Genomic DNA, 27,947 nt, shown 5'->3' on the forward strand with positions numbered 1-27,947 from the left:
GTTTTGGGGTGAAATGTCCTATAGATATCAATTAGGTCTAACTGATCTAATGTATCATTTAAAGTTTGCGTTTCTTTGTTAATTTTCTGTTTAGTTGATCTGTCCATAGGTGTGAGTGGGGTATTAAAGTCTCCCACTATTATTGTGTTATTGTTGATTTCCCCTTTCATACTTGTTAGCATTTGTCTTACATATTGTGGTGCTCCTATATTGGGTGCATATATATTTATAATTGTTATATCTTCTTCTTGGATTGTTCCTTTGATCATTATGTAGTGGCCTTCTTTGTCTCTTTTCACAGCCTTTGTTTTAAAGTCTATTTTATCGGATATGAGTATTGCCACTCCTGCTTTCTTTTGGTCTCTATTCGCGTGGTATATCTTTTTCCAGCCCTTCACTTTCAGTCTGTATGTGTCCCTTGTTTTGAGGTGGGTCTCTTGTAAGCAGCATATAGAGGGGTCTTGTTTTGTATCCATTCGGCCAGTCTTTGTCTTTTTGGTTGGGGCGTTCAACCCATTTATGTTTAAGGTAATTATTGATAAGTATGATCCCGTTGCCATTTACTTTATTGTTTTGGGTTCGGGTTTATACACCCTTTCGTGTTTCCTGTCTAGAGGATATCCTTTAGAATTTGTTGGAGAGCTGGTTTGGTGGTGCTGAATTCTCTCAGCTTTTGCTTGTCTGTAAAGCTTTTGATTTCTCCTTCGTATTTGAATGAGATCCTTGCTGGGTACAGTAATCTGGGCTGTAAGTTATTGTCTTTCATCACTTTAAGTATGTCTTGCCATTCCCTCCTGGCCTGAAGAGTTTCTATTGACAGATCAGCTGTTATCCTTATGGGAATCCCCTTGTGTGTTATTTGTTGTTTTTCCCTTGCTGCTTTTAATATTTGTTCTTTGTGTTTGATCTTTGTTAATTTGATTAATATGTGTCTTGGGGTGTTTCGCCTTGGGTTTATCCTATTTGGGACTCTCTGTGTTTCTTGGACTTGGGTGATTATTTCCTTCCCATTTTAGGGAAGTTTTCAACTATTATCTCCTCAAGGATTTTCTCATGATCTTTCTTTCTGTCTTCTTCTTCTGGGACTCCTATAATTCGAATGTTGGAGCGTTTCATATTGTCCTGGAGGTCTCTGAGATTGTCCTCGTTTCTTTTAATTCGTTTTTCTTGTTTCCTCTCTGATTCATTTATTTCTACCAGTCTATCTTCTATTTCACTAATCCTATCTTCTGCCTCCGTTATTCTACTATTTGTTGCCTCCAGAGTGTTTCTGATCTCATTTATTGTGTTATTCATTATATTTTGACTCTTTTTATTTCTTCTAGGTCCTTGTTAAACCTTTCTTGCATCTTCTCAATCCTTGTCTCTAGGCTATTTATCTGTGTTTCCATTTTGATTTCAAGATTTTGGATCATTTCACTATCAATATTCGGAATTCCTTCTCCGGTAGATTCCCTACTTCTTCCTCTTTTGTTTGGTTTGGTGAGCAACTCTCCTGTTCCTTTACCTGCTGAGTATTCCTCTGTCTCTTCATCTTGGTTATATTGCTGCGTTTGGGGTGGCCTTTTATATTCTGATAATTTGTGGAGTTCTCTTTATTATGGAGCTTCCTCACTTTGGGTGGGGTTCTATCAGTGGCTTGTCAAGGTTTCCTGGTTAGGGAGGCTTGTGTTGGAGTTTTGGTGGGTGGAGCTGGGTTTCTTCTCTCTGGAGTGCAGTGGAGTGACCCGTAATGGGTTATGAGACATCAAAGGTTTTGGGATAATTTTGAGCCGCCTGTATATTGAGGCTCAGGGGAGTGTTCCTGTGTTGCTGGAGAATTTGGGTGGTATGTCTTGTTTTGGAACTTGTTGGCCCTTGGGTGGAGCTTGGTTTCGGTGTAGGTATGAAGGCATTTGATGAGCTCCTATTGCTTAATGTTCCCTGAATTCAAGAGTTCTCTAATGTTTTCAGGCTTTGGGTTTAAGCTTCCTGCTTCTGGTTTTCAGTTTTATTTTCACAGTAGCCTCTAGAGTTCTCCATCTATACAGCACCGATGATAAAACATCTAGGTTAAAGATGAAAAGTTTCTCCACATTGAGGGACACTCAGAGAGGTTCACTGAGTTACAAGGAGAAGAGAAGATGAAGGGGTAGTTAGAGGTAACTGGAATGAGATGCGGTAAGATCAAGAGAGGAGAGAGCAAGCTAGCCAGTAGTCACTTCCTTATGTGCGCTCTATAGTCTGGACCGCTCAGAGGTATTTACAGAGTTATACGGGGAAGAGGAGAGGGAGGAAGTAGACAGAGGTGACCAGGAGGATAAGAGAGAGGAATGAGTAGGAGAGAGACAAATCCTGCCAGTAACCAGTTCCTTAGGTGTTCTCTACCGTCTGGAACACACAGAGATTCACAGAGTTGGATAGAGAAGAGATGGGGAGAAAAGAGACAGAGGCCACCTGGTGGAGAAAAAGGAGAGGCCAGAGGAGGAGAGAGTGGTCAAGCCAGTAATCTCGCTCTCAGGTAAACTTGGGTAGTGAAGTTTGGGTTTTAAATGTACAAAATTGACAACAAAAACCTAAGAGCAAAGATTAAAAATCTGGAGTAGAGGTTGGATTTTCAAAGATACAATATTAAAGAAAAGCAGAAGGAAAAAGGAAGAAAGAAAAAAAATTATTAAAAAACAAACAAACAAACAAACAAAAAACAAAACAAAACACCAACAACCATCCAAAGAGTATATATGGTGTTTGCCTTAAAAAAAAAAAACTTTTTTTTTTAAAAATAGTAATACTAGGTTATAGAAATAAAAATTAGAGGAGAAATAGAAGACTTAACAATTAAAAAAAGCTCGGAAAAAATGAAAAAAAAAGCAAAAGCAAAAAAAAAAGATTTTAAAAATATTAAAAATTAAAAATATATCTGGCTCTTCTCTGATGTTATGGGCCGTGTGGGCTCACTTCCAAGGTGGTTCCCTCTGTTTAACTTCTTCTGTTTGCTGGGTTTTAGGCTCACTAGTTCAGTCGCGCTGTGGGGAGGGGGGATGCTGCAAACAAATAGCACTGTCGTGTGCACACAGTATCTCTGCTCCGCTTGACCTGTCCTTTCTCGCGGCGCACAAACCGCTCCGGCTCTACGATGCTCAGCCGGGAACCGTTTGGGGCCGGCCCTAGGCTGCGTGCACTTCCCCGGTCCAAGCCGCTCAGGTTCGGCCCTCAGGCAGCCCTCAGAGGCACAAATGCGGCTGGGACTGCGCTTTGTGCCCTTCCCAGGTCCGAGTAGCTCAGGAGTTTGGCGAGCACGATCGCTGCGGCTTGTCACCTTTTCCGCCGCTGCCGCTCAGCTCTCTGGGTGGACCGCTGGCGCACCCCGTGAGGCAGACTGTGACTGTCCTGCACCCCCAGAAGTCTTAGCAAAGGAGCCTGCTTGCAGTTAGGTAAGTAAAGTCTCTCCGGGTCTGCAATTGCCCCTTTCCAGTCCTTACGGCTCTGGCTGCCTGTCCCCGGCGGGGAATGGTCTGCAGCCGGCTTTTTCCGTTCCGTCCTTTGTTCTGTGCTGGGTCCTGGCGGTGTCTTATGTTCGAGCTTTTCGCGTGGTAGCTATCCCACAGTCTGGGTTGCTAGCCCAAGTTAGATCGTTCTGGTTGTGCGTGGGGCGTTCCGGCCCGATTCTTGCAAAGCTCTGCAGCCCGCGCCTCCCGCGCGTCCCTGCCCTGCCCCACTTCCCAATGGCGGATGCAGGCGTCTGTGCTGCTTTTCCGCTGGGGGAGTTACTGGTGGGCTTGTAATCTCTTGGTTTTAATTATTTATCTATTTTTCCCTTCCTGTTATGTTGCCCTCTGTGTTTCCAAGGCTCGCCACAGACTCGGCAGGGAGAGTGTTTCCTGGTGTTTGGAAACCTCTCTTCTTAAAATTCCCTTCCCGGGACGGGCTTTCCTTCCCGGGACGGAGCTCTCTCCCCACCTCCTTTGTCTCCTTTTTCGTCTTTTATATTTTTTCCTACCTGTTTTTGAAGACAATGGTCTGCTTTTCTGGTTGCCTGATGTCTTCTGCCGGCCTACAGAAGTTGTTTTGTGGAGTTTGCTCAGCGTTGAAATGTTCTTTTGAGGAATTTGTGAGGGAGAATGAGATCTTCCCGTCCTATTCCTCCGCCATCTTTCCCTCCCGCCCCCGCTTTTTATGCTCTTATTGTCATTTACATATTTTCTTTTGTGAAGTGTCTCTTCAGGTGTTTGTACATTAAAATTTTGGTTAGTTTGTGTTTTTATTACTGATTTTCAGAAGTTCTTTATAAATTCTGCATATAGTTCTTTATCATACATATGTATCCAAGGTATTTTCTTTCCATATCTCACTTGCCATTTTATTTTTTAGTATTTATTTTGATGATCACAAGTTTTAAAATTTTGGTGAAGTTCAACTTATAAATCTTTTTCTCTTTTGAGTACTTTTATGTGGTAAGCAATCTTTCTATAGCCCAAGATTCTGAAGATAACGTATCATTTCTTCTAGAGGTTTTATAGTTTTACCTTTTTGTCTAGGTCTGTGATCCATCTCAAATTAATTTTTGTGTGTGATGTTAAATGGAGGCTGAGGTTCATTTTCCCACACCATTTATTCAAGACTTTACTTTTCCTGATTTAGTATCCCTAGTCCCTTTGAGAAAAAACAACTGACTATATATGGGAACTGCAGGTTTGTTGCACCCCTACAGTTTTGCCTTTTCCAGAATATTATATAAATTGTATTTATTTATTATTTCTTGGCTGTGCTGGGTCTTTGTTGCTGCACAGGCTTTTTCTCTAGTTGCAGAGAGTGAGGGCTTAAGTCTAGTTGTGGGTGTGGGCTTCTCATTGCACTGGCTTCTCTTGCGGAGCACTGGCTCTAGGGCCCGTGGGCTTCAGTGGTTTTGGCACGAGAGCTCAGTAGTTGTGGTTCCTGAGCTCTGGAGCACAAGCTCAGTGGTTGTGGTGTATGGGGTAATTACTCTGTGGCATGTGGAAACTTCCCAGACCAGGGGTTGAACCTGAGTCTCCTACTTTGGCAGGTGGATTCTTATCCACTTGAGCTATCAGGGAAGCCTCAGTGTGTTATATAACTGAAATCATACAGTATGTAGCATTTTAGGTGTTTCTTCACTCAACAAAATATGTTTGGGAATTATTCACATTGTTGGTTGTATCGGTAGCTCTGTCCTTTTTACTGCTGAGTAATATTCCATGTATGGATATAGCACTGTTTATCTAGGTACTTGCTGATGAGCTTTGGGTTGTTTTTATTTTTTTACAATTATGATTAAACATGCTTTTAACATTCATGGGTAGGTTTTTGTGGATCATTCAGTTCAATTCAGTCTCTTAGTCGTGTTTGACTTTTTGCAACCCTGTGGACTTCAGCATGCTACGCTTCCCTGCCCATCACCAACTCCCGGAACCTACTAAAACTCATGTCCATGGAGTCAGTGATGCCATCCAACCATCTCATCCTCTGTCGTCCCCTTCTCCTCCCACCTTCAATCTTTCCCAGCATCAAGGTCTTTTCAAATGAGTCAGTTCTTCACATCAGCTGGCCAGAGTATTGGAGTTTCAGCTTCAGTATCAGTCCTTCCAATGAATATTCAGGATTGATTTCCTTTAGGATTGACTAGTTCGATTTCCTTGCAGTCCAAGGGACTCGCAAGAATATTGTAAAGTAATTAGCCTCCAATTAAAATAAATAAATTTAAATTAAAAATAAATAAATAAAAGCATTCAAATTAAAAAAAAAAAAAGAGTATTCGCCAACACCACAGTTCAAAAGCATCAATTCTTCAGCGCTCAGCTTTCTTTATAGTCCAACTGTCACATCCATTTAGGACTACTGGAAAAACCATAGCTTTGATTAGACTGACCTTTGTTGGTGAAGTAATCTCCCTGCTTTTTAATATGCTGTCTAGGTTGGTCATAGCTTTTCTTCCAAGGAGAAAAGACGCTTCCAAGCGTTTTTTAATTTCATGGCTGTAGTTACCATCTGCAGTGATTTTGGAGCCCCCTAAAATAAAGTCTGTCACTGTTTCCATTGTTTCCCATCTATTTGCCATGAAGTGATGAGACCAGATGCCATGATCTTAATTTTCTGAATGTTAAGTTTTAAGCCAAGTTTTTCGGTTTTTTGAATGTTGAGTTTTAAGCCAACTTTTTCACTCTCCTCTTTCACTTTCATGAAGAGGCTCTTTAGTTCTTCTTCACTTTCTGCCATAAGGGTGGTATTGTCTGTGTATCTGAGGTTAATGATAATTTTCCTGGCAATCTTGATTCCAGCTTGTGCTTCATCCAGCCTGGCATTTCCCGTGATGTACTCTGCATATAAGTTAAAATTTTTTTTTTTGGATGAACACTTAGGAGTCTGATTTCTGTTATTATGGTAAGTATGTATTTAACTTTGTAAGCAACTATCAAATTGTTTTCCCAGGTGGCTATCATTTTGCCTTCTCACTAGGCTTGTAAGAAAGTTCTGATTGCTCTGCATCTGTGCCAGCATGTGGTTTAATCATTTTTTTCTTTTTCTTTTTAGCTATTCTAATAGGTGTACAGTGCTATGTCATTATGGTTTTAATTTAGACTTTCCCTAATGAATAATAATGTTGAGCATTTTTCATACACTTATTTGCCATCTGTATATCTTCTTTGGTGAATTATCTATTCATATCTTTTGCCCACTTTGTAATTACGTTGCTTATTTTCTTCTGGCTGAATTTCAAACATTGTTAGATATATGATTTGCAAGTATTCTCTCCAAGTCTCTTAAAAGAACTTTTGCAGAACAAGTGTTTTAAATTTATAAAGTTCAATTTGATGCATTTTTCTTTTATGGCCTGGGCTTTTAGTATTGTATCTAAGAACTCTTTTCCCTAGTGCAAGGTCACCAGGATTTCTTCCTGCTTATTTTCTAGATTTCGTATACTTTTAGGTTTTACATACAGGTCTGTGATCCATCTTGAGTTAATTTTTGTAAAGATGTGAGGCTTGGGTTGATGTTTTTTTTTTTTCCCTGCATTTGGATGTCCATATTCTAGCAGTATTTCTTTAAAGGCTATCCTTTTTCTATTGAATTGCCTTTGTATCTTTGTCAGAAATCAGTGGGTTGCATTTGTCCAAGTCTATTGTTTAGACTTTCTCATCTATTCCATTTATTTATATGTCTATTCTTTTTTCATTATCACACTGGTTTGATTTTTATATTTTTTGGTTAGTCTTGAAATCAGGTAATGTGAACCTTCCAATTTTCTTCATTTCCTATCACTTTAAAAAATGGGATAAATTTGATGTGCAATGTGGTGTAAATTTAAGGTATACATCATATTACTTTGATATATTAATGTATTAATGTATTAATATATTAATTGATATGGTTGCCTTTGTAATATTTATTACATTATATGCTTACAGCACTGTATTATTGTCTTTGTTCAGTGAAAATATATGACATCTAATCAGATGGTAAAGACTCTGCCTGCAATGTGGAGATCTGGGTTTGATCCCTGAGTCGGGAAGATCTCCTGGAGAAATGACTGGCTACTTGCCTGGAGAATTCCATGGACAGAGAAGCTTGGCAGGCTACAGTCCATGGAGTCACAGAGTCGGACATGACTGAGTGACTGAGCACAGCACACAGCATGATCCTATTACCTGTATCTTAATTGTTTCTGGTTCATTTTCTGTAGGTCTTTTCCTTCACTTGTGTTTCCTGCCTAGAGAAGTTCCTTTAGCATTTGTTGTAAAGCTGGTTTGGTGGTGCTGAATTCTCTTAATTTTTGCTTGTCTGGAAAGCTTTGATTTCTCCATCAAATCTGAAGGAGAGTCTTGCTGGGTAGAGTATTCTTGGTTGTTGGTTCTTCCCTTTCATCACTTTAAATATATTATGCCTTTTCCATTGTGGCTTGTAGAGTTTCTGTTGAGAAATCAGCTGACAGTCTGTTGGGAGTTCTCTTGTACGTTGTTGTTTTTTTTACACGTTTGCTCTCTTTAGATTCTGCATATAAGTGATGTTGAGCAGTGCTTGTCTTTGTCTGTCTCGTCTTGCTTAACATAGTATGTTCAAGATTGATTCATGCTGTCACCAATGGCAGGATGTATTTCTTTTTCATGGGTGAAAAATGTTACATTCTGTATGTAAATCTTTTTTACCCATTCATTTGTTGATGGTCTTTTGGGTGGTTTCCATATTTTGGCTATTGTGAATAGTGCTATGGTAAACATGGGAGTGCATATATCTCACTGAATTACTGTTTTCATTTCCTTGGGTATGTTCTGAGAAGCAGAATTCCTGGATGGCAGGTCTAGTTTTAAGTTGTTGAGGCACCGTCATATTGTTTTCCACGGTGGCTGGACTAACTTACCTTCTTTTCCAGCAGTGTGTAAGGGTTTCTTTTCCACCACGCCCTCACTGTCCCCTGTTGTCTCTTGTCTTCTTGATGATAGCTGTCTTTGCAGGTATGAGGTGATATCTCATTTGGTTTTTACTTGTCTTTCCCTGATGATTAGTGATGTTGAGCATTTTCTCATGTGTCTGTTGACCATTTTGATGTCCTGTTTGGAAAAATGTCTATTTAGTTCTTACGCCCATTTAAAACTATTTTTTGGTTATTAAGTTGTTATTAATTCTTTATGTATTTTGAATATTAACCCCTCTTCTGATACATGATTCGTAAAAATTTTCTTCCAGTCCGTTGGTAATCACCTCATTTTGTTAATTGTTTATTTTGCAGTGCAGGAGCTTTTGAATTTGATATAGTCCCATTTGTTGATTGTTATTTGTCTTGCTTGTGCTTTTGATGTCATATCCAAAAAAAATCATTCCCAAGACAGATATCTTTGGGCTTCATCTCTATGTTTTCTTTAGGAGTTTTATGGTATTAGGTCTTATGTTTAAGTCTTGGATCCATTTTGAGTTAATTTTTGTGAGAGGTATGAGAAAAGAGTCTAGTTTCATTGTTCTGTACGTGTTTCTCCAATTTTTCCAGCACCATTTGCTGAATAGACTATCCTTTTCTCATTAGATTTCTTGATTCCCTTGTTGAATATTAGTTGACCATATAGGGTGGGATTTGATTCTTGACTGTCTATTCTGTTCCATTGGTCTAGAAGTCTGTTTTAGTGCCAATGCCATATTGTTTTATCACTATAGCTTGCTGATGCTATGATCTTACATATAGGAAATCCCAAAGAGTCAATCAAAAGCTATTGTAATTAAGTAATTACATGTAATTGATGTAATTAATTGTAATAGATGATTTTAGTAAAGTGGCAGGTTACAAAATCAGCTTATAGAAATCTGACATTCCTTTACACTAATGAAGAAGCCTTGGAAAATAAAGTGCTCCCATTCACAGTAGCATCAGAAACAATAAAATATTTAGGAATAACTTAACTGGAAAAGTAAAAGATCTGGACAATAAAAATGACAAGACTTTGCAGAAAGAAATAGATACAAACAAAGAGAGACACATCCCTTGTTCATGGATCAGAAGAATTAATATTGTTAAAATGACCATACTACCCAAAACGATCTATAGGTTCAGTTCAATCCCCATCAAAATATCAAAGGAATTCTTCATAGAAATAAGAGAAATGAGCCTAAAAAGTGTGTGGAACCACAAGAGACCCCTAACAGTCAAAGGAACCCAGAGAGAAAAGAACAAAATTCTTGATTTCAAACTATCCTATCAGTGTTGTGAACTCATTTCCTTTATAAATCTGCAGGAAGGCATAGCAATTCACTTTCTCAAGTAAAGAAATCAGCATCACAAATGCTGATGTTTTAGGAGCAGCTCTCACTGAAGACTTTTTTCCTGAAGAATGTGTAACATATGGCTTTGATCCCTGAATATGCAAATTGAAAGTATCATTTTCATTATTACTGAATGTACATTAATATTATATATTGGCATTTGTCTGTATTATTTATGTACAGTATTTGAATTTTCATAAAATATAATTGGATACACAGCAGCATTTAATTTGGGTTTATATTTGGTAAACTAATATTATATTGCATATTACAGTATCTGTAAATTTCATTTTGGGATATTTTCCTATGATTAATTCTGTATCTCTGCTTTTTTCCCCAAGCTGCAATGCAGATAAAGATATTTTCATTTTATATTATTTAAACTTCAAAAATTATGTTGATAAGGACATGAGAGGGAAAAATCCACAGTTTTGCATAGGATTATGGGTTATAGAGAATGTTATATGTCAGGAGAACATAGCCATTAATAGATAGCATCTGCTGGAAAATAAATGACTTATCCATAGAGTCTCTGTTTAGTGTTTGGTTATTGTAAAGAAGTGGTTAGTAAAAGACAGGTAGTTTAATAAAAAGCAATTTTTGGATATGAATAGCTTTTATTTGAAAAAATGCAGAATAATTTGCAAGACTTTCGGATGTTTAAGCTTTAAAGCAGGTAGTGGAAATGCTATTAGGTAATAAAATTAGAGTAGGAAGCTTGGTTTTAGCGTTTTTGCATATGTGCTAAGTTGCTTCCGCCTGCAATGTGGGGAACCTGGGTTCAATCCCTGGGTTGGGAAGATCCCCTGTAGGAGGGAATGGCTGCCCACTCCAGTATTCTTGCCTGGAGAATTCCATGGACAGAGGAGCCTGGTGGGCTAGAGTCCATAGGGTGGTAAAGAGTCAGACAAGACAGAGCGACTTTCACTTTCTTAAGTTGTTTCCGTCGTGTCCGAGTCTGCGACCCTATGGACTGTATGTAGCCTGCTAGGCTTCTCTGTCGGTGGAATTCTCCAGGCCAGAATACTAGAGTGGGTGGCTATGCCCTTCCTGACCCAGGGATTGAACCTGTGTCTCTTACGTCTCTTGCGTTGGCAGGAGGGTTCTTAGTGCCACCTGGGAAGCTCTCACATGGTTTTAGTATTAGTTAAAATGTGCTAGCTACATGGTTGGGTAATTTGTGAATTTAAATAACTTTGGGCCATCATAAAAATATATCTCAAAAATCTTTGCCTACCGAAGCATCAGGACTGAGTGCCATGATACATTGCTTTACTGACTTTGCTTTTGTAATTTTAGTATTTATATTCTTGTTTCTTTTCTATCTGAAAAGATGAAATTACTGGAACAAGAACTTCCTCTCTAAGACTAAAGATTTTTCACTGTCAGTTAAGTATGGTTAACCCTTGATATGATGTTTATTTTAAACACTTCTAGTTTATGTGACAGTTTAGTAAAGTCCCCTTCTCCAGAGGATCTTCCCAACCCAGGGATGGAACCCAGGTCTCCCACATTGCAGGTGGATTCTTTACCAGCTGAGCCACAAGGGAAGCCCAAGAATACTGGAGTGGGTAGGCTATCCCTTCTCGAGCGGATCTTCCTGACCCAGGAATTGAACCAGGGTTTCCTGCATTGCAGGCAGATTCTTTACCAACTGAGCTATCAGGAAACCCTTAGTAAAGTCAAGTGAGTTTAAATTGAAGAACAAAAATCAAAGAAATTCAGGTTCATCATAGTATATTGCATTTTATTTCTCTTCCATCACATTATTAAGAGTACATTTGGCTAGAAATAAGTTACTCATAAAAGTGTTGTTAGATGTTAATTTTTTTACTTTTAAATTGAATTCCAAAAATATTCAGAGGTAAAAGTGCAGCTTGTTTATATTGATGATGATAGGGAGACATGATTCACAAAGAGTAAGACACAGTTTGGTACACACTGTTATGATTGGGCACCTCTAATGAAACATAGGAAAGTTCTCTGACTACTTTTCAAATAATTGTTTTAGAAGTTGTTTTTAGCAACCAGGTAGCAAAGAGTTGGACACGACTGAGCAACTTTACTTCACAAACACTTTCGTTTAGGAATATGCTAGTTTTGTATATGAAGTAATATCCAAAAACAGGTTTAGTGACAACTCAGTTTCATATTTCCTGAACTCACTTTTCTGAGTGAATCTTGTTTATTTAGTAATTAAACATGATAATGTATGAAAAAGCTAACCAGGGCCACACTGTTAATCAAAGCTGATAGTTCTTGGTCTCGTTTTTCTCAGACTTCTTTTTTCAGAGAGACTGAAATTTTAGCATACTGTATTGCAAAATTACTACCATAGGTAAGAATAGCAAAATAACTTAACAGAATATAATTATTAATTGAATAAATCTTATGTATAAGATTTATGGAACACTCTGTTTCATGCTGTGAGATACTTATTTCCTCAAAAAGTGTCAGATTTAGTTGGAGAGGCACTATAGAAACATGTGAAAAATTAAATAATAGAAGGTTTATCCTGAGGTTGTACGTAATTACTTGCCAAAAGAGTGCTATCGACCCAGAAGAGAAGGTGGTTAAAGTTTGAAGCCTTCATAGAGGAGACTAGAGCCACCTGGGCTTTGTTTTCAGGATCTGAAAGCCCATAAGGAAGGGAGGCGTGAGACAGATCTGATCTTAGAGGTCATGCTAACTTGCTAGCAGTCTGAGGTAATATCTTTTAACAATCACTAAATCAAGCATTTTGCCTGTATTGACAGTTTATTTTCAGTCAAATGATGAAGAGAACTCTTTTTCTTTTGAGGGCTTGACTTATCTGTTTGGATAGTTTTATAATTTGTATTGCCTTAAAACTAGAGAATACACATAGGCATGTACCGTTTTTGACACCTATTATTTTTGATGTGCTAAACTTCCAAATGAAATTAAAAGACGCTTGCTCCTTAGAAGAAAAGCTATGACCAACCTAGACAGCATATTAAAAAGCAGAGACATTACTTTGCCAACAAAGGTCTGTCAGTCAAAGCTATGGTTTTTCCAGTAGTCATGTATGGATGTGAGAGTTGGACTGTAAAGAAAGCTGAGCATCAAAGAATTGATGCTTTTGAACTGTGGTGTTGGTGAATACTCTTGAGAGTCTCTTGGACTGCAGGGAGATCCAGCCAATCCATCCTAAAGGAAATCAATCCTGAATATTCATTGGAAGGACTGATGCTGAAGCTGAAACTCTCATACTTTGGCAACCTGATGCAAAGAACTGACTTATTTGAAAAGACTCTAATGCTGAGAAAGATTGAAGGTAGGAGGAGAATGGGAGGACAGAGGATAAGATGGTTGGATGGCATCACCGACTCAATGGACATGAGCTTGAGTAAACTCTGGGAGTTGGTGATGGATAGGGAGGCCTGGTGTGCTACAGTCCATTGGGTCGCAAAGAGTCAGACAGGACTGAGTGACTGAACTGAACTGAACTGAAACTTCCAAAATGAAGATAGTGTTTTTAAGGTAAGTAAATAACTATTATGGGATTTCAGTATATATATTGAAGACCAGATAATGAAATTGCTGGGTTGTGTGGTAACTTTGTATTAAACTTTTTGAAGAACTGCCAAACTTTTTCAAAAGTCTGTGCATACCATCTCAACATTTCCATTGACAATGTATTGAAGACTCCAGTTTCTCCACAAAATGTGCTTTATTTTTTAACAGAGAAACATTTACATTGTAGGAAAAACAGGCAGAGTTATGTTTATTATTTTAAAAAAGCTACCATTGTATAAGAAATATAGGTAACATAAAAATAAAACCTTTTAAAATGAAGTCCTTTGATGTCTATTTGTCACTGACTGTCCAGTTTGCAATTTATCTTTTTGCCAACATAAAGAATGAGAACCCAGCAAGTAAAAGTGATAAAAAAAAGTTTTACTGCACAGGGAAGTGTCTGATTTCTGGCCCAAGGTCTCAAAGTTCATGGGTTGCTGGAAGCCAATAGATGTCCCTTAAAGCTTCTGTATTTCAGGAAGTAAGTGCATAATTCATTAAGGGAAAAAGCTGTCCTGTTCCCTTCATTTTCAGTGCACTTTGAATTTATCAGAGTCATGGAAAACTAGAGAAATTAGATAGGATTTTTGGTATGTCAAAAAAATCTGTGTAGAAGATATAAAGCTTATAAAAATTTCAGGTTGTTAAACTTTTTAAAGATATTTTGAGGGGGAATTTGTGAATATTATTTTTGAAATTAACACACTGAGGAGCAGATTATCTCAGTATCAGGAATGCTTTTGTTCTGTCTGAAGGTGATGTTCCTTATGTTTGTTTGAAAAATATTAGTCTGTAATCTTCTTTGAAAGGACACCAGTTTTCTTTTTTAAGGCATATTTGCTCTTATAGTAATTTCCAGCCTTACCCTCAAACAAGCTTTGTTATTCAAGAAGAATTCATGGTAAATAATGTAATATCTCTGAAGGTCCCCCTGGAATATCAGAATTAATTTAAAACAAAATTTTGACATGTTATAAGGTCCAAATTATATTTAGAAATTATATATTTTTCGATTATTTTTTTCTTTGCTTTATATTTGTAAAGTTTTTATTCACTGGCTATTTACTCAGTGCTTATTATGGGTAAAGTGCTGTTCTAAGCACCAGGGAACATTTTATAAAGGATTATTTAATTTATTTAATACTTATTAAATACTTGAAGGGTATAAAGCATTGTGACAGGCACTGGAGTAAATAATCCCTGGCCTTTAGGAACTAAAACTCTATTGCATTTGAGGGAGAGAAATAAACACACATGAAACAAGTAAGTAGCAGTGTAGAAATTAAGTGTCTAGTAGTTTAATTATGTTCAGAGAAGGTCAAGGTCAACATGAATAGGACTGATAGTAATAGGTGTCATGGAATAGATAGACCCTGAAATGGGTTCAGGATATGGTTAGAACTTGCATAGCATTAGGGAAGTCAGCACCTGGTGGTGCTGGAGACCATGGATAAATTGTGAAAAGGCATAGTAAGGTTCATGTCTGGATAGCAGAAGAGCAGCCCATAGCCTTTTTCCTTCCAGTTGAGGATCCTGGGAAATGGCGATGTCTTTGCAGAAGGCATGTGGAGGTGTTGTGACTTGAAGGGGAGACCTTGGCTCAGTAAAGATAGAGTTCCAGCAGTAGGATTGGATTGACCCAGTTCGACATGAAACTAGCTTTGAAGTTTGGGGGTGAGTAGTTAGTGCTGATGATCATTAGAATTAAGGTGGTAGCAGTGGAGATGAATGAGGATGTATTTTGTAGATAAGCCCTCTTGTGCTTGTGGATGGTTTTGATTTGGGAATGGAGAGGATAAGGTGAAAGAAGGAGGAATTAAGACTGATTACAAAGTTTTTGACTTGAAAAATTGGGCAGATGTTTGTTCAATTTACTGATATAAAGAAGACTATTATAAACATGTTTTAGGGCTTCCCAGGGCTTCCTGGAGTGTGAAGTCAAGTGGGCCTTAGGAAGTATTACTATAAACAAAGCTAGTGGAGGTGATGGAATTTCAGCTGAGCTATTTCAAATCCTAAAAGATGATGCTGTTAAAATGGTGTACTCAGTATGCCAGCAAATTTGGAAAACTCAGCAGTGGCCACATGACTGCAAAAGGTCAGTTTTCATTCCAGTCCCAAAGAAGGGCAGTGCCAAAGAATGCTCAAGCTACTGCACAGTTGCATTCATTTCACATGCTAGCAAGGTCACGCTCAACATCCTTCAAGCTGGTTTTCAGCAGTACATGAGCTGAGAACTTCTACGTGTACAAACTGGATTTAAAGATTTTAAAATTATAAAAAAAATAAATAAATTAAAAAAAAATATGCAGGGGAAAAATAAATAAATAAATAATTAAAAAAAAGAAAAGAAAAGGCAGAGGAACCGGAGATCAAATTGCCAATATCTGTTCAATCATAGAAAAAGCAAGGGAATTCCAGAAAAAACATATACTTCTGCTTCACTGACTACGCTGCAGCCTTTGACTGTGTGGATCACAACAAACTGGAAAATTCTTAAAGAGATGGGAATACCAGACCACCTTTCCTGTCTCCCGAGAAACCTCTATGCAGGTCAAGAAGCAACAGTTAGAACCAGACATGGAACAACAGACTGGTTCAAAATTGGTAAAGGAGTACATCAAGGTTGTATATTGTCTCCCTGCTTATTTAACTTCTATTCAGAGTACATCATGCAAAATGCCGGGCTGGATGAATCACAAGCTAGAACCAAGATTGCTGGGACAAATATCAATAACTTCAGATATGCAGATGACACCACACTAATGACAGAAAGTGAAGAGGAACTAAAAAGCCTCTTGGAGGTGAAAGAAGAGAGTGAAAAAGCTGGCTTAAAACTCAACATCCAAAAAACTAAGAAAATGTCATCCAGTTCCATCACTTCATGACAAATAGATGGGGAAAAATATGGAAACAGTGACAGACTTTCTTTTCTTGGGCTCCAAAATCACTGTGGACAGTGACTGCAACCTTGAAATTAAGACACTTGCTCTATGAGAGAAAAGCTATGACAAACCTAGACAGTGTATTAAAAAGCAGACACATCACTTTGTGACAAAGGTGCATATAGTCAAAGCTATGGTTTTTTTAGTAGTCATGTATGGATATGAGCATGAGCATGCATGCATGCTAAGTTGCTCCAGTAGTGTCCAACTCTTTGTGCTTCTGTGGATGGTAGACTGCCAGGCTCCTCTGTCCATAGGATTTTCCAGGCAAGAATAGTGGAGTGGATTGCCATTTCCTATTCCAGGGTATTTTTCCAACCCAGGGATTGAACCTGATTTTCTTTCATTTCCTGCATTGGCAGGTGGGTTCTTTACCACTATCGCCACCTGGGAGTTGGACCGTAAAGAAGGCTGAGCCCCGAAGAATTGATGCTTTCAAATTGTGGTGCTTGAGAAGACTCTAGAGAGTCCCTTGGACTGCAAGGAGATCCAACCAGTCCATCCGAAAGGAAATCAGTCCTGAATATTCATTGGAAGGACTGATGCTGAAGCTGAAACTGCAATACTTTGGCCAGCTGATGTGAAGAGCTGACTCATTTGAAAAGACCCTGATGCTGGGAAAGTCTGAGGGCAGGGAGAAGGGGGCAACAGGATGAGATGGCTGGATGGCATCATCGGCTCAGTGGACATAAGTTTGAGTAAACTCTGGGATATCGTGAGGGACAGGGGTATCTGGCGTCCTGCAGTCTGTGGGCTGGCAGAGTCGGATATGACTGAGTGACTGAACAAAATAACAGAGGCCTTCCCAGTTGGTGCAGTTGTATAGAATTTGCCTGCTGTGCAGGAGACATAGGAGGCTTGTGTTTGATCCCTGGGTCAGGAAGGTCCCTTGGAAGAGAAAATGGCAGCCCATTCCAGAATTCAGAGGAGCTTGGCAGATTGTAGTCTATAGGGCTTCAAAGAGTTGGACAGGACTTAACGACTGAGTATTCGCACGCACACATGGGGCTTCCCAGGTAGCTTAGTGGTGAAGCATCCACCTGCCAATGCAGGAGATGCGAGTTTGACCCCTGGGTCAGGAAGATCCCCTGGAGGAGGAAATGGCAACCCACTCCAGTGTTCTTGTCTGGGAAATCTCATGGACAGAGAACAAGCCTGGCGGGCTACAATCCATGGTGTCAGAATTGGACATGATTTAGCAATTGAACATTATAAACAGATTTAATAGGAAAAACAGCAGAACTTGAGATGGTTATGAGGTATCTAAGGGAAGATGCCTATTGCAGAGATCCCTAAATCCCTGGCCATGGACTAACTGTGCAGCAGAAGGTGAGGAGCAGGTTGGTAAGTGAACAAAGCTTCTCATCACTACTTCTCATCACTCCCCATTGCTTGTATTGCCGACTGAACCATCTCTGCCCCTGCCCCTGCTGTCCATGGAAAAATTGTCTTCCATGAAACCAGTGCCTGATGCCAAAAAGGTTGGGGACCGGTGGGCTGATGGGCAGTCAGATCTGTAATTGTGGATTTCAGTAGAGCTACCAGGAATGAGGGAATATAATTGTTAAAAAATAATTAAAACTTAGTATTTATTCATGCATTGGAGAAGGAAATGGCAACCCACTCCAGTGTTCTTGCCTGGAGAATCCCAGGGATGGCAGAGCCTGGTGGGCTGCCATCTGCAGGGTTGCACAGAGTTGGACACAACTGAAGTGACTTAGCAACAGCAGCAGCAGCATTAATATTGTGTGGTTTTCTTAATCTAACATTTGTCAGCAAGAGAAATATCTCACTTTGCTAATGCTAGTTATTTAGTTCAATATTGTCCCAGTTGATTGTTTTGATAACCATTAATATTTGTTATCTTGATTATAATTACTCAAACCAAGAATGACTTAGGACAATATGTGACAATTAAACAGTCTTTAGAGATTGCTTTTTTACTTATATGTAGACTTTACCTGTATTCTTTTAACAATGTCTTCTTTTAAAAATGGAGGTGAAGGTGAAGTCACTCAGTCGTGTCCGACTCTTTGCGATCCTGTGGACTGTAACCTACTAGGTTTCTTCGTCCATGGGATTCTCCAGGCAAGAATACTGGAGTGGGTTGCCATTTCCTTCTCCAGGGGATCTTCCCGACCCAGGGATCAAACCCGGGTCTCCCGCATTGGAGGCAGACACTTTAACCTCTGAGCCACCAGGGAAGTTTCACGTGTACATTTGAGTTTCATTTTAAGTTGCATTTTAATGCAACTTCTGGATACACCATAGCATGCCCACTCCCACCAGTCTGGTTTCCATGCAGCACCATACAGTTGGCCCCTTTTTAACCATTTTGTCCTCCCCAGACCCTTTTCCTCTGGTAATCACTACTCTGTCCTCTGGATCTATGTTTCCTTTGGCTTGGTTTTTTCATTTTTTGGGGTTCTTGTTTGTGTTTTGTATTCCACATGAGTGAAGTCATGGTGTTTGTCTTTCTCTGTCAGACTTATTTCATTTAGCCTAGTACCTTCAAGGTCCATCCCTGTTGTTGAAAATGGCTAGTTTTCATCCTTTTTTTACGGTTTAATAGTATTGCATTGTATGTATAGACCACATCTTCCTTGTCTGTTCATCTGTTAATGGGCACTTAGGTTGTTTGCATATGTTGACTCTTGTATATAGTGCTGCGATAAACATAGGGATGAACATATGTATGGTCCGGCCTCTCACGATGGCTGTTCTCTTGCTCTCGGTACATCCCCTGTTTGACCAGTCCCTGCTTCACTCACATGAATATCCAGTTCTCTTAATTATCAGGCTTAATTAGCTCCTGGAAACTGATGCGCCCACCTGATGTCAATTCCCTCTATAAGTGGTAGCCGCCTCCTCCCCTGAGTAGCAAAGACTGTTCCCACGTCCTGCCCAGCATCTGCCACACATGGTGGGGTGTCACTCCAGGACCCTTTGTGTAAGATCCCTCTATCCAATCAATCAAGGGTCCCTAACTTCCAAGCTGAAGACTGGTACCTGCTGGTCAGATCAGCAGCAGCATTTAGATTAGACATAAAGTGCAGAATAATTGTAATGTGCTTGACTCATCCAAAACCATCTTCCCCAACTCTCTGTCCATGGAAAATTGTCTTCCGTGAAACTGGTCTGTGGTGCCAAAAAGTTTGGGGACTGCTGCAGCAAACCATTGGTGTCTCTGTCACTGTCTCCAGGCTCTTTAGTGTCGAGGCTGGGCGACTTTAAGACTTGCAGGGTGCAATGCAACAAGATATCTTTTCAAGTGAGTTGTTCCATATTGCGATTTATATGGAAAAGTGAAATAGCTGGATCATATGGTAGTTATATACTTATTTTTGAGTAATTTCTGTACTGTTTTCCATAGTGATTGCACCAGTTTACATTCTTACCAATAGTGCGTGAATTCCCTTTTCCTCCACATCTTCAGCAATACTTATTTGTTATCTTTTTGATAATAGCCATTCTAATGGGCATGAGATTGAGACCAAGGGTAGTCACCAGCTAGCTCAATTAAACTGTAAATTGCCTAATAAATAATTAACTGTAACCTGCCTTCATTGATCAAGCTTCCTTTGAATTGTCCTCTACACATCATGTAGCCTAAAAGATGTTTGCCTGAGTTGGTTTTTCAGGAACTTGGAGTCAGCTGTGTCCAGTTAGAGTCTGAGCTGGTTAGGACTGGCAGGATCACCATCCCTCCAATGGGCATGCTTGAATGTACACTCAGTGACCTCTTGACGTCAGAAGACCAAAAACTCCACCCTCAGAACGTGCGTCCCATGGAGAAGCACGTAACTTGGTTGCGCCTGTGCAGACTGATGATACCTCAGCTTTTTCTTATCTCCAGTTACCACTTTTCATGCTCCCCACACCTCAGCTTTACCCAGGACCGTCTCCAGCCCGTGGCCTTTGGGGAGGTGGATGTTAGATTTGTTCTCCCATCTCTTCTCTTGGCTGCCTCGTGAATAAACCCTTTCTCTGCTGCAGACCTCTGTCTCGCCATTTGGCTCGCTGCACTTCGGGCAGTCGGACCTGGTTAGGTAACGAGATGATATTTCATTGCGGCTTTAATGTGCGTTTCCCTGATAATTAGCAATGTTGAACATCTTTTCATGTGCCTGTTGGCCGTTTTCATGCATACTCGGGAAAAAACGTGTATTCAGATGTCTGCCCATTTTTTTTAATCGAGTTGTTTGTTGTTGTTGGGTTGTATGAGTTCTTTTATGTTTTAGATATCAGCTGCTTCTACCAGGTAGCCTAAAATGAAAATGGGCTGTGTAAGTCTATAGCCTCTTAATTCTGTTTTCCAAAAATTCCATTGTGTTCCTGTTTTCTCTATATAGAGAGGAGTATTTTTGTCATATATTCTAGATTTTTATCAGTTTCTAGGTGTGTTTTAATTTCTCGTTATCCCAGGACTGTCTGTTTCTGGCTGCCTCTCTACCCTTTTATGCATTTCTGGCAATCTAGCATAGCTCCACCATCATGTTATACCACAATCATTGATTTATTTGTCTGTTTTCCTAGCACATGGAATTTAGTGAGTAATCGATAAATGTTTATTGAATGATAAATGAATCAGTAAAAAAGTTGACATCTGTTATCTTCTAAAAATTTGCTTCAGTAATTCTTTAATGATTAGACATAAGATTTCATGGAGAGTGAGTTTATTTTCTAGTCTATTTCTAGATTAAAATCAAGTGCCTACAGTTAAAATTTCTTTGTGTTCCATATTAAGTTTTGAATTATATGTACTTTGATGAGGAAAAAAGGACCAGAGAGCTGCGGAGGCCCACCCCACAATTAGCATTTTTTCCCCAGCACTGACACTGTGCTTTGTGCAGCCTTCTGTCTTGGGAAAGAAGAAACTGAAGTAAGAGAGTGTATTCTGAGAATCAGTCCCTTCTCATCTAGTAAGTGGCAGATAGTCAGATGGTGTGTGTTGTATTATTTATTTAATCCTTTGCTATTCTGACAAAAAGTTGTCTTTTTACATATAGAAAATCCTCTAATGCTGGTGTGATTTCTGTTTAAAAATAGGAAATAATTGTTACTGAGGAATAGAAGAAATTTTCTTTTTTTGAATCTGTGTATGTATGTGAGAATGTACAAGAAATTTACAAAATATTTTAAAATTTATGTGTTCTACTTTATGCAAAGCTTCCACATAAGAGGATTAAAAACCTGTGCACATTGGATCTAGGCTGTTTGGCCCACTGTTGCTCTGTCATATGTGTTTTTTTGATATTTTAGAACATAGATCTTGGAAAGAAAAAGAAATGGTTGTTAGCAAAAGGCTCTCTTTTTTTAAAGATGGGTTAAAATGCCCATTTGTTTCTTGATCAAATATATTATTTGACTTCTCTTCTTTTAGAAATTTCAAGAAATTGCTGAAAAAAATATGGAAAAATTGAACCGTATTGAGAAGTCACACGAACAATTGGTGTTTGAAAATTCCCACTTCAAAAACTTGTTATCCCAGACCAAAAGGGAAAAGACCTCCTTACTGGCAGCCTGTGCACTGATGGCTGGCGCCTTCTATCCTCTCTACAGCCGATCATCCGCCTTATCTACGCAGAGAGATTTTCTCCAGGAGCAGGTCAACACCTTTGAGTTGTTAAAATTGGAAGTTAGAACTCTAGCCCAGGCTCTGTCAACAGTAGAAGAAAAGAAGCAAGAGGAAGCCAAGATGAAGAAAAAAACATTCAAAGGATTGATACGTGTATTCCGGAAAGGTGTTATTGCAATTTTGGCAGCAAACAGACTCAAGATTTTGGGCCAGTCGTGTGTCTCTCTTTTTACCTGGATGGAGAGTTTCAGAGAAGGCATAGGCGTTTTAGTGTGTACAGGAGAGCTCAAAGACAAGTATAAATTTCCAAGTAAGATCATTTGGGCTTTTAAAAATCTTAAGTTGAACATAAGTGACATCCGAAGTGAATATATTGGCTCATTATGCAAAGACTTTAAAAAATCGTTTACAATGTCAAATCATGTAACATATCTACATATATAGGTATCAATAGATATATATGTGTATAAGAATAACTGTATATGTCTATGTCAGTTAGGTTTTGATTTTTGTTGTAAACATTAAAATATAAACAAGGGAGCAAGTATATGTAATTTCGACTTTGTATGGCTTTGTTATATTTCAGTGCTCTTTTCACAGTAAATTGAAGAGTTTGTACAGTGATTTTTCAGTAGTCAATCCAGAAACTCTGCCCTATTTAAAATTAATTAGTAGCATAAATTACTTTCACTTCATTTGAGTTAGTATAAAATGATCAGAGTTAAAAATCTATTGATGAATAAAAATGGAGCAAATGTGAGTTTACAGCAAACATGTTTTTGAATGCTTGACTATTCCTTTTTTTTGGTTTTTAAATCGTGGTATGGTTGCTTTATAATGTTGTGTTAGTTTCTTCTGTGAATCAGCTGTATGTATACATAAACCCTCTGCCTCTTGGACTTCCCTCCTACCCACTGATCCCACCGGTCTAGCTAACCACAGAGCACTGAGCTGAGCTCCCTGCACTGTACAACAGCTTCCCACTAGCTAGCTCTTTTGCACATCAGTCAGTCCAGTTCAGTTGCTCAGTCGTGTCCCACTCTTTGCGACCCCATGGACTGCAGCGTGCCAGGCCTCCCTGTCTATCACCAACTCCCAGAGTATATTCAAACTCATGTCCATCGAGTCGGTGATGCCATCCAGTCATCTCATCCTCTGTGTCCACTTCTCCCGCCTTCAATCTTTTCCAGCATCAGGGTCTTTTCAAATGAGTCAGCTCTTTGAATCAGGTGACCAAAGGATTGGAGTTTCAGCTTCAGCATCAGTCCTTCTAATGAATATTCAGGACTGATTTCCTTTAGGATGGACTGCTTGGATCTCCTTGCAGTCCAAGGGACTCTCAAGAGACTTCTCCAACACCACAGTTCAAAATAATCAGTTCTTTGGTGCTCAGCTTTCCTTATAGTCCAACTCTTAAATCCATACATGACTACTGGAAAAACCGTAGCTTTGACTAGACAGACCTTTGTTGGCAAAGTAATGTCTCTGCTTTTTAATATGCTGTCTAGGTTAGTCATAATTTTTCTTCCAAGGAGCAAGCATCTTGAAACATATTTTGCACATAGTATTTTACACATCGTAGTGTCTATGTGTCAGTCCCAGAATGCGTGACTATTCTGAGGCAACAATTATTTCAATTTTTAACTTTTCAAAAGTAAGCTATTAAATAATATAAGTAGAACTAAAGAAAGTTTTCTTCTCTTTTTTATGATGTCAGTTACCATTACCATTATATATATAAATAGAGTCAATAAATCTAACATTTATTATAGAATTCTCCATGGAGAAGGCAATGGCACCCCACTCCAGTACTCTTGCCTGGAAAATCCCATGGACGGAGGAGCCTGGTGGGCTGCAGTCCATGGGGTTGCTAAGAGTCGTCGGACACGACTGAGCGACTTCACTTTCACTTTTCACTTTCATGCACTGGAGAAGGAAATGGCAACCCACTCCAGTGTTCTTGCCTGGAGAATCCCAGGGACGGGGGAGCCTGGTGGGCGGCCGTCTATGGGGTCGCACAGAGTCGGACATGACTGAAGCGACTTAGCAGCAGCAGCAGCATACTAGGTGAAGTTCTATGTACAATTTTTGTTCTACTTCTTAAATAGCTAAACATTCCCATAATTTTTAAATGAATTTTAATACTTTTTTGTAGCATTGCATAATGGATTTTTTCTATTTTTGTAGAACATCAAAAGGAGCAGTTACGTTGTTTGCAAGCTCTCAGTTGGCTCACCAGTACTGACCTTCTTGTTGCAATAATCAGTTCCATGGCTGAAGTACAGGAAGCTATTAGTAAAACAGGTATGATTCCCTTTTTTAATGTCCTTGGAAAATACAAAAGTAAATTTCCAGGAATGCCTTTTGGTACAAATTCTGATAAACCTTCAAAGAAGAAAATGTATTTGTTTTTATCTTTCTTTTATTCAGATAGATGATTAAACCTATATTTAATGAAGTAGTGAATTAATGCAAATTTTGATGTATTAGTTTGTCTTTATGGAGAAATGATGAATACATCCACCTGTTTTTCCCCCTTAGGATCTGCTTTTCCTATGGAAAGCTCATTGTTAGCTTTTTTATTAAGAATTGCTGGTAACGTTCTTTCAAATGTTTTAGTATTCCTTCTGTTTCCGGCTGTGAATTTCAGACAATTGAATAATAAGTGAATCAGTAGAAAATTTTCCTCTCTCATACGGCAGTGTGTTTTTTTGTTTGTTTGTTTAATTGTGTGTGTGTGTGTGTGCTCAATTGTGTCCAACTCTTGGCAACTCTATGGACTATAGACCACCAGGCTCTGCTGCCAGTGGGGTTTTTCAGGCAAGAATGCTGGAGTGGGTTGCCTTTTCCTCTTCCAGGAGATCTTCTTGACCCAGGGATTGAACCTGTGTCTCTTGTGTCTCCTGCATTGGCAAGCTTTACCACTGTACCACCTTGAGTTAATATGAATAGTCTCCTCTTTTCCACTACATGAAACCAGCAACATCCAGCAGTTTCCAAAGGTCTAAAATTCAGGTTTATTTTCTTGTGGCAAATTGTGTGACTTGTTTGTGTGAAAGTTAATGAAAACTGATTTCTCTGCACTAAAAGAGTAACATACAGTTACCTACCGCTTAAGCTATGTCATTGGACTAATTATGGTCATTTCAGCCACATTAATAGTAAAAAAAAAAAAAAAGTATAGCAGACTTCTTAATACTTGACTGTGTAATAAAATATACTAAGTATTAATGAAATAATTTGGGATTTATTTTAATTCTTTATAAACAATTCTTCTGTGTAAATATGGATCATTTATTGTGATTTCAAACTTCAAAACCTAGACTCCTGTAGTATAAAACTTATGATTCAAAGATTATTTTTAGATTTTGCCATAAGTGTTGGTAAGAAATATGCATATTTTAATATATTGGCAAAACCTCAACACACTGGATTTGGAGTCTGAAATAAAAGTGTACATAAATATATTTTAAGAATATTGGTAGCAATAAGTATAGGTAAGAACTATCAAGTGGAAGGTAGACCAAGAATGGTGTTTGTAAGTGTGTGCCTACTTTCAGGAACTAGCTGCCTTTGATGTTAGAACCTGGTATACCTCTAGCTGGAGGAAATAGCAAGTTCAAGAAAACTTATTTTAGGGAAGGTTTAAATGTTCTTGGATAAAGAACACTACTTGGGTACATAAATAAGTACCCATTATATCTGGCTTCTGTTACATAGTGTCTGTGAGATTTATTCACTTATTGTTTGCAGTTTTAAAATTTTGCTTATTATGTTTCCTTGTATAAATATACTACACGTATGAATTTATTTATCTGTTCTCCAGGTAATGGACATTTAGATTTATTATAGATTTTGGCTGCAATAATAAACTGTTTGACTATTAAAAAAAAAAAATAGCAAGTTCAAGAAAACTTACTTTAGGGAAGGTTTAAATGTTGTTGGATAAAGACACTACTTGGGGCCTGCCCTGGTGGTTCAGTGTTGGAGAATTTGCCTGCCAGTGCAGAAGACATGGCTTCGATCCCTGATACGGAAGGATCCCACATGTCATGGAGCATTTAGACCTGTGTGCCGCAGCTGAGCCTGTGCTCTAGAGCCTGGGAGCTGCAACTGCTGAGCCCTCACGTTGCAACTCCTGGGGCCCGCCTGCCCTCGAGCCTGTGCCTCGCAGCAAGAAACGCCACTGCAATGAGACGCCTGCGCACCACAGCTAGGGAGTGGCCCCCGCTCTAGAGGGGGCTCACACAGCATCGAAGACCCAGCACAGCCCCAAATTAAATAGATATATAAATTAACACTTTTTAAAAAGAACACTGCTTAGAGGAGAGAAAAATGAGGGTTGCTTAGAGATGGAAAATAATAGGTGTATCAAAGTACTGAAGAATATTAGAAAGGATATGGTCCAGGCAGATAATTGTTTAACTAGTACAAAAATTATCAATGTGAACCTTGATATTATATTCAGTCTTGCTAGTTATTAGTTGTGTGAAGTTGGGCAAGTTACTTAACTTTACCAGGCCTCACAGTCTTTCAGTTCAGTTCAGTTCAGTTGCTCAGTCGTGTCTGACTCTTTGTGACCCCATGAATCGCAGCATGCCAGGCCTCCCTGTCCATCACCAACTCCTGGAGTTCACTCAAACTCACGTCCATCGAGTTGGTGATGCCATCCAGCCATCTCATCATCGGTCTTCCCCTTCTCCTTCTGCCTCCAATCCCTCCCAGCATCAGAGTCTTTTCCAATGAGTCAGCTCTTCGCATGCAGTGGCCAAAGTATTGAAGTTTCAGCTTCAGCATCATTCCTTCCAAAGAAATCCCAGGGTTGATCTCCTTCAGAATGGACTGGTTGGATCTCCTTGCAGTCCAAGGGACTCTCAAGAGTCTTCTCCAACACCACAGTTCAAAAGCATCAATTCTTCGGTGCTCAGCTTTCTTCACAGTCCAACTTTCACATCCATACATGACCACTGGAAAAACCGTAGCCTTGACTAGATGGACCTTTGTTGGCAAAGTAATGTCTCTGCTTTTCAATATGCTATCTAGGCTGGTCATAACTTTTCTTCCTGATGTATAGTGGGTGCTAAAAAATTGTTGTTCCCTTACCCCCTATCTCAACATTAAAGCAGCATCTTGTGCTAATGAACATGAACACATACATGTCTCCTGTATACATTTTTTAAACTACTAATTATTAATTTTCTGTTCTAAAATTGCTTAAGTGCTATTATACAGTGGAGGCAACATGGTGTAGGGTTAAGTATGTATTCTTCCTGATTTTGGTTACTGACTCATGCTCACCATGTGACATGGGCAAGTTGTTTAAACTCTCTGTTCCCCAGTTTCTTTACTTGTAAAGTAGGAATAGGATTATTTTTCTCAGAATTGTTTAGAGAACTAAGTGAGTTAATTTGTAAAGCACTTACTTGTCTTTGTTTTCTATTTTACTAACTTTCTTAGTTCAAGTATTGGTCTTTATTTATTGCATTAATTAAATAATCCCCTTACAGTTCCAATTGTTAAAACATGGTTTTGTTATAAATTAGTATACATGTAAGGATTAAGAAAAAAATCTCTCTCTCTCAATCCACTCACCCTTCCTTCCTCCCTCCTGTCTTTTGGAGTTTCCACCCACTCATCCATCCACTAACAGGCTGATAAGTGATATAAATGATATCATAGGCTGCATGCTTTTTAATGTCTTTATTTAAAAATTATTTTGGAACAGCCTCAGACTTACAGAAAAGTTGCAGGTACACAACAGAGAATTATATTTGCTAAATGGCTTGCAAGCAAGTTGCTCACATGCTATTCCATTAGTTATTTCTGGTAATATTCTTCTAGAGAGTGATTGTGATATCTGGGAAATATATAGCAGTTGGACATTCCATCATCTGTTTGACCAATTTACAGTAGGATGTTTTCATCCTAGGCCAGGTATCAAGAATATCAGTTCAGCTTTGATTTGTAATCAGTTCTTTGTCCCTTGAATCATCTAACACTGTGAGTTGTGTCTTGATTCTTTTAGCCATGTGGGTCACTGAAATGGCAGAATCTTGGGAAAGTCTACCTGGTACATGTGAAAATTCGGAAATGAAAGAGAATGTTTCTTAGAACTCTTTTTCTTTGTTTTCTCTTAATTTTTC

At 38.8% G+C, this 27,947-nt stretch overlaps 1 protein-coding gene across 13 annotated transcripts in view; it reads left to right on the plus strand.

Annotated features, from left to right (window-relative positions):
* The window catches only part of CCDC171 (coiled-coil domain containing 171), a 352,484-nt gene that overhangs the window by 123,740 nt on the left and 200,797 nt on the right, over nucleotides 1-27,947 (plus strand). For all 13 annotated transcript variants that reach the window (XM_004004388.6, XM_060409497.1, XM_042243466.2 and 10 more), the window contains 2 exons: nucleotides 21,610-22,114; nucleotides 23,992-24,108. In XM_004004388.6, coding sequence (XP_004004437.1) covers nucleotides 21,610-22,114; nucleotides 23,992-24,108 — 622 coding nt within the window. The remainder of the gene's footprint in view (nucleotides 1-21,609; nucleotides 22,115-23,991; nucleotides 24,109-27,947) is intronic.

The sequence above is a fragment of the Ovis aries genome, chromosome 2 (genome assembly GCF_016772045.2).
Source record: "Ovis aries strain OAR_USU_Benz2616 breed Rambouillet chromosome 2, ARS-UI_Ramb_v3.0, whole genome shotgun sequence".
In the NCBI taxonomy this organism is placed as follows: domain Eukaryota; kingdom Metazoa; phylum Chordata; class Mammalia; order Artiodactyla; family Bovidae; genus Ovis; species Ovis aries.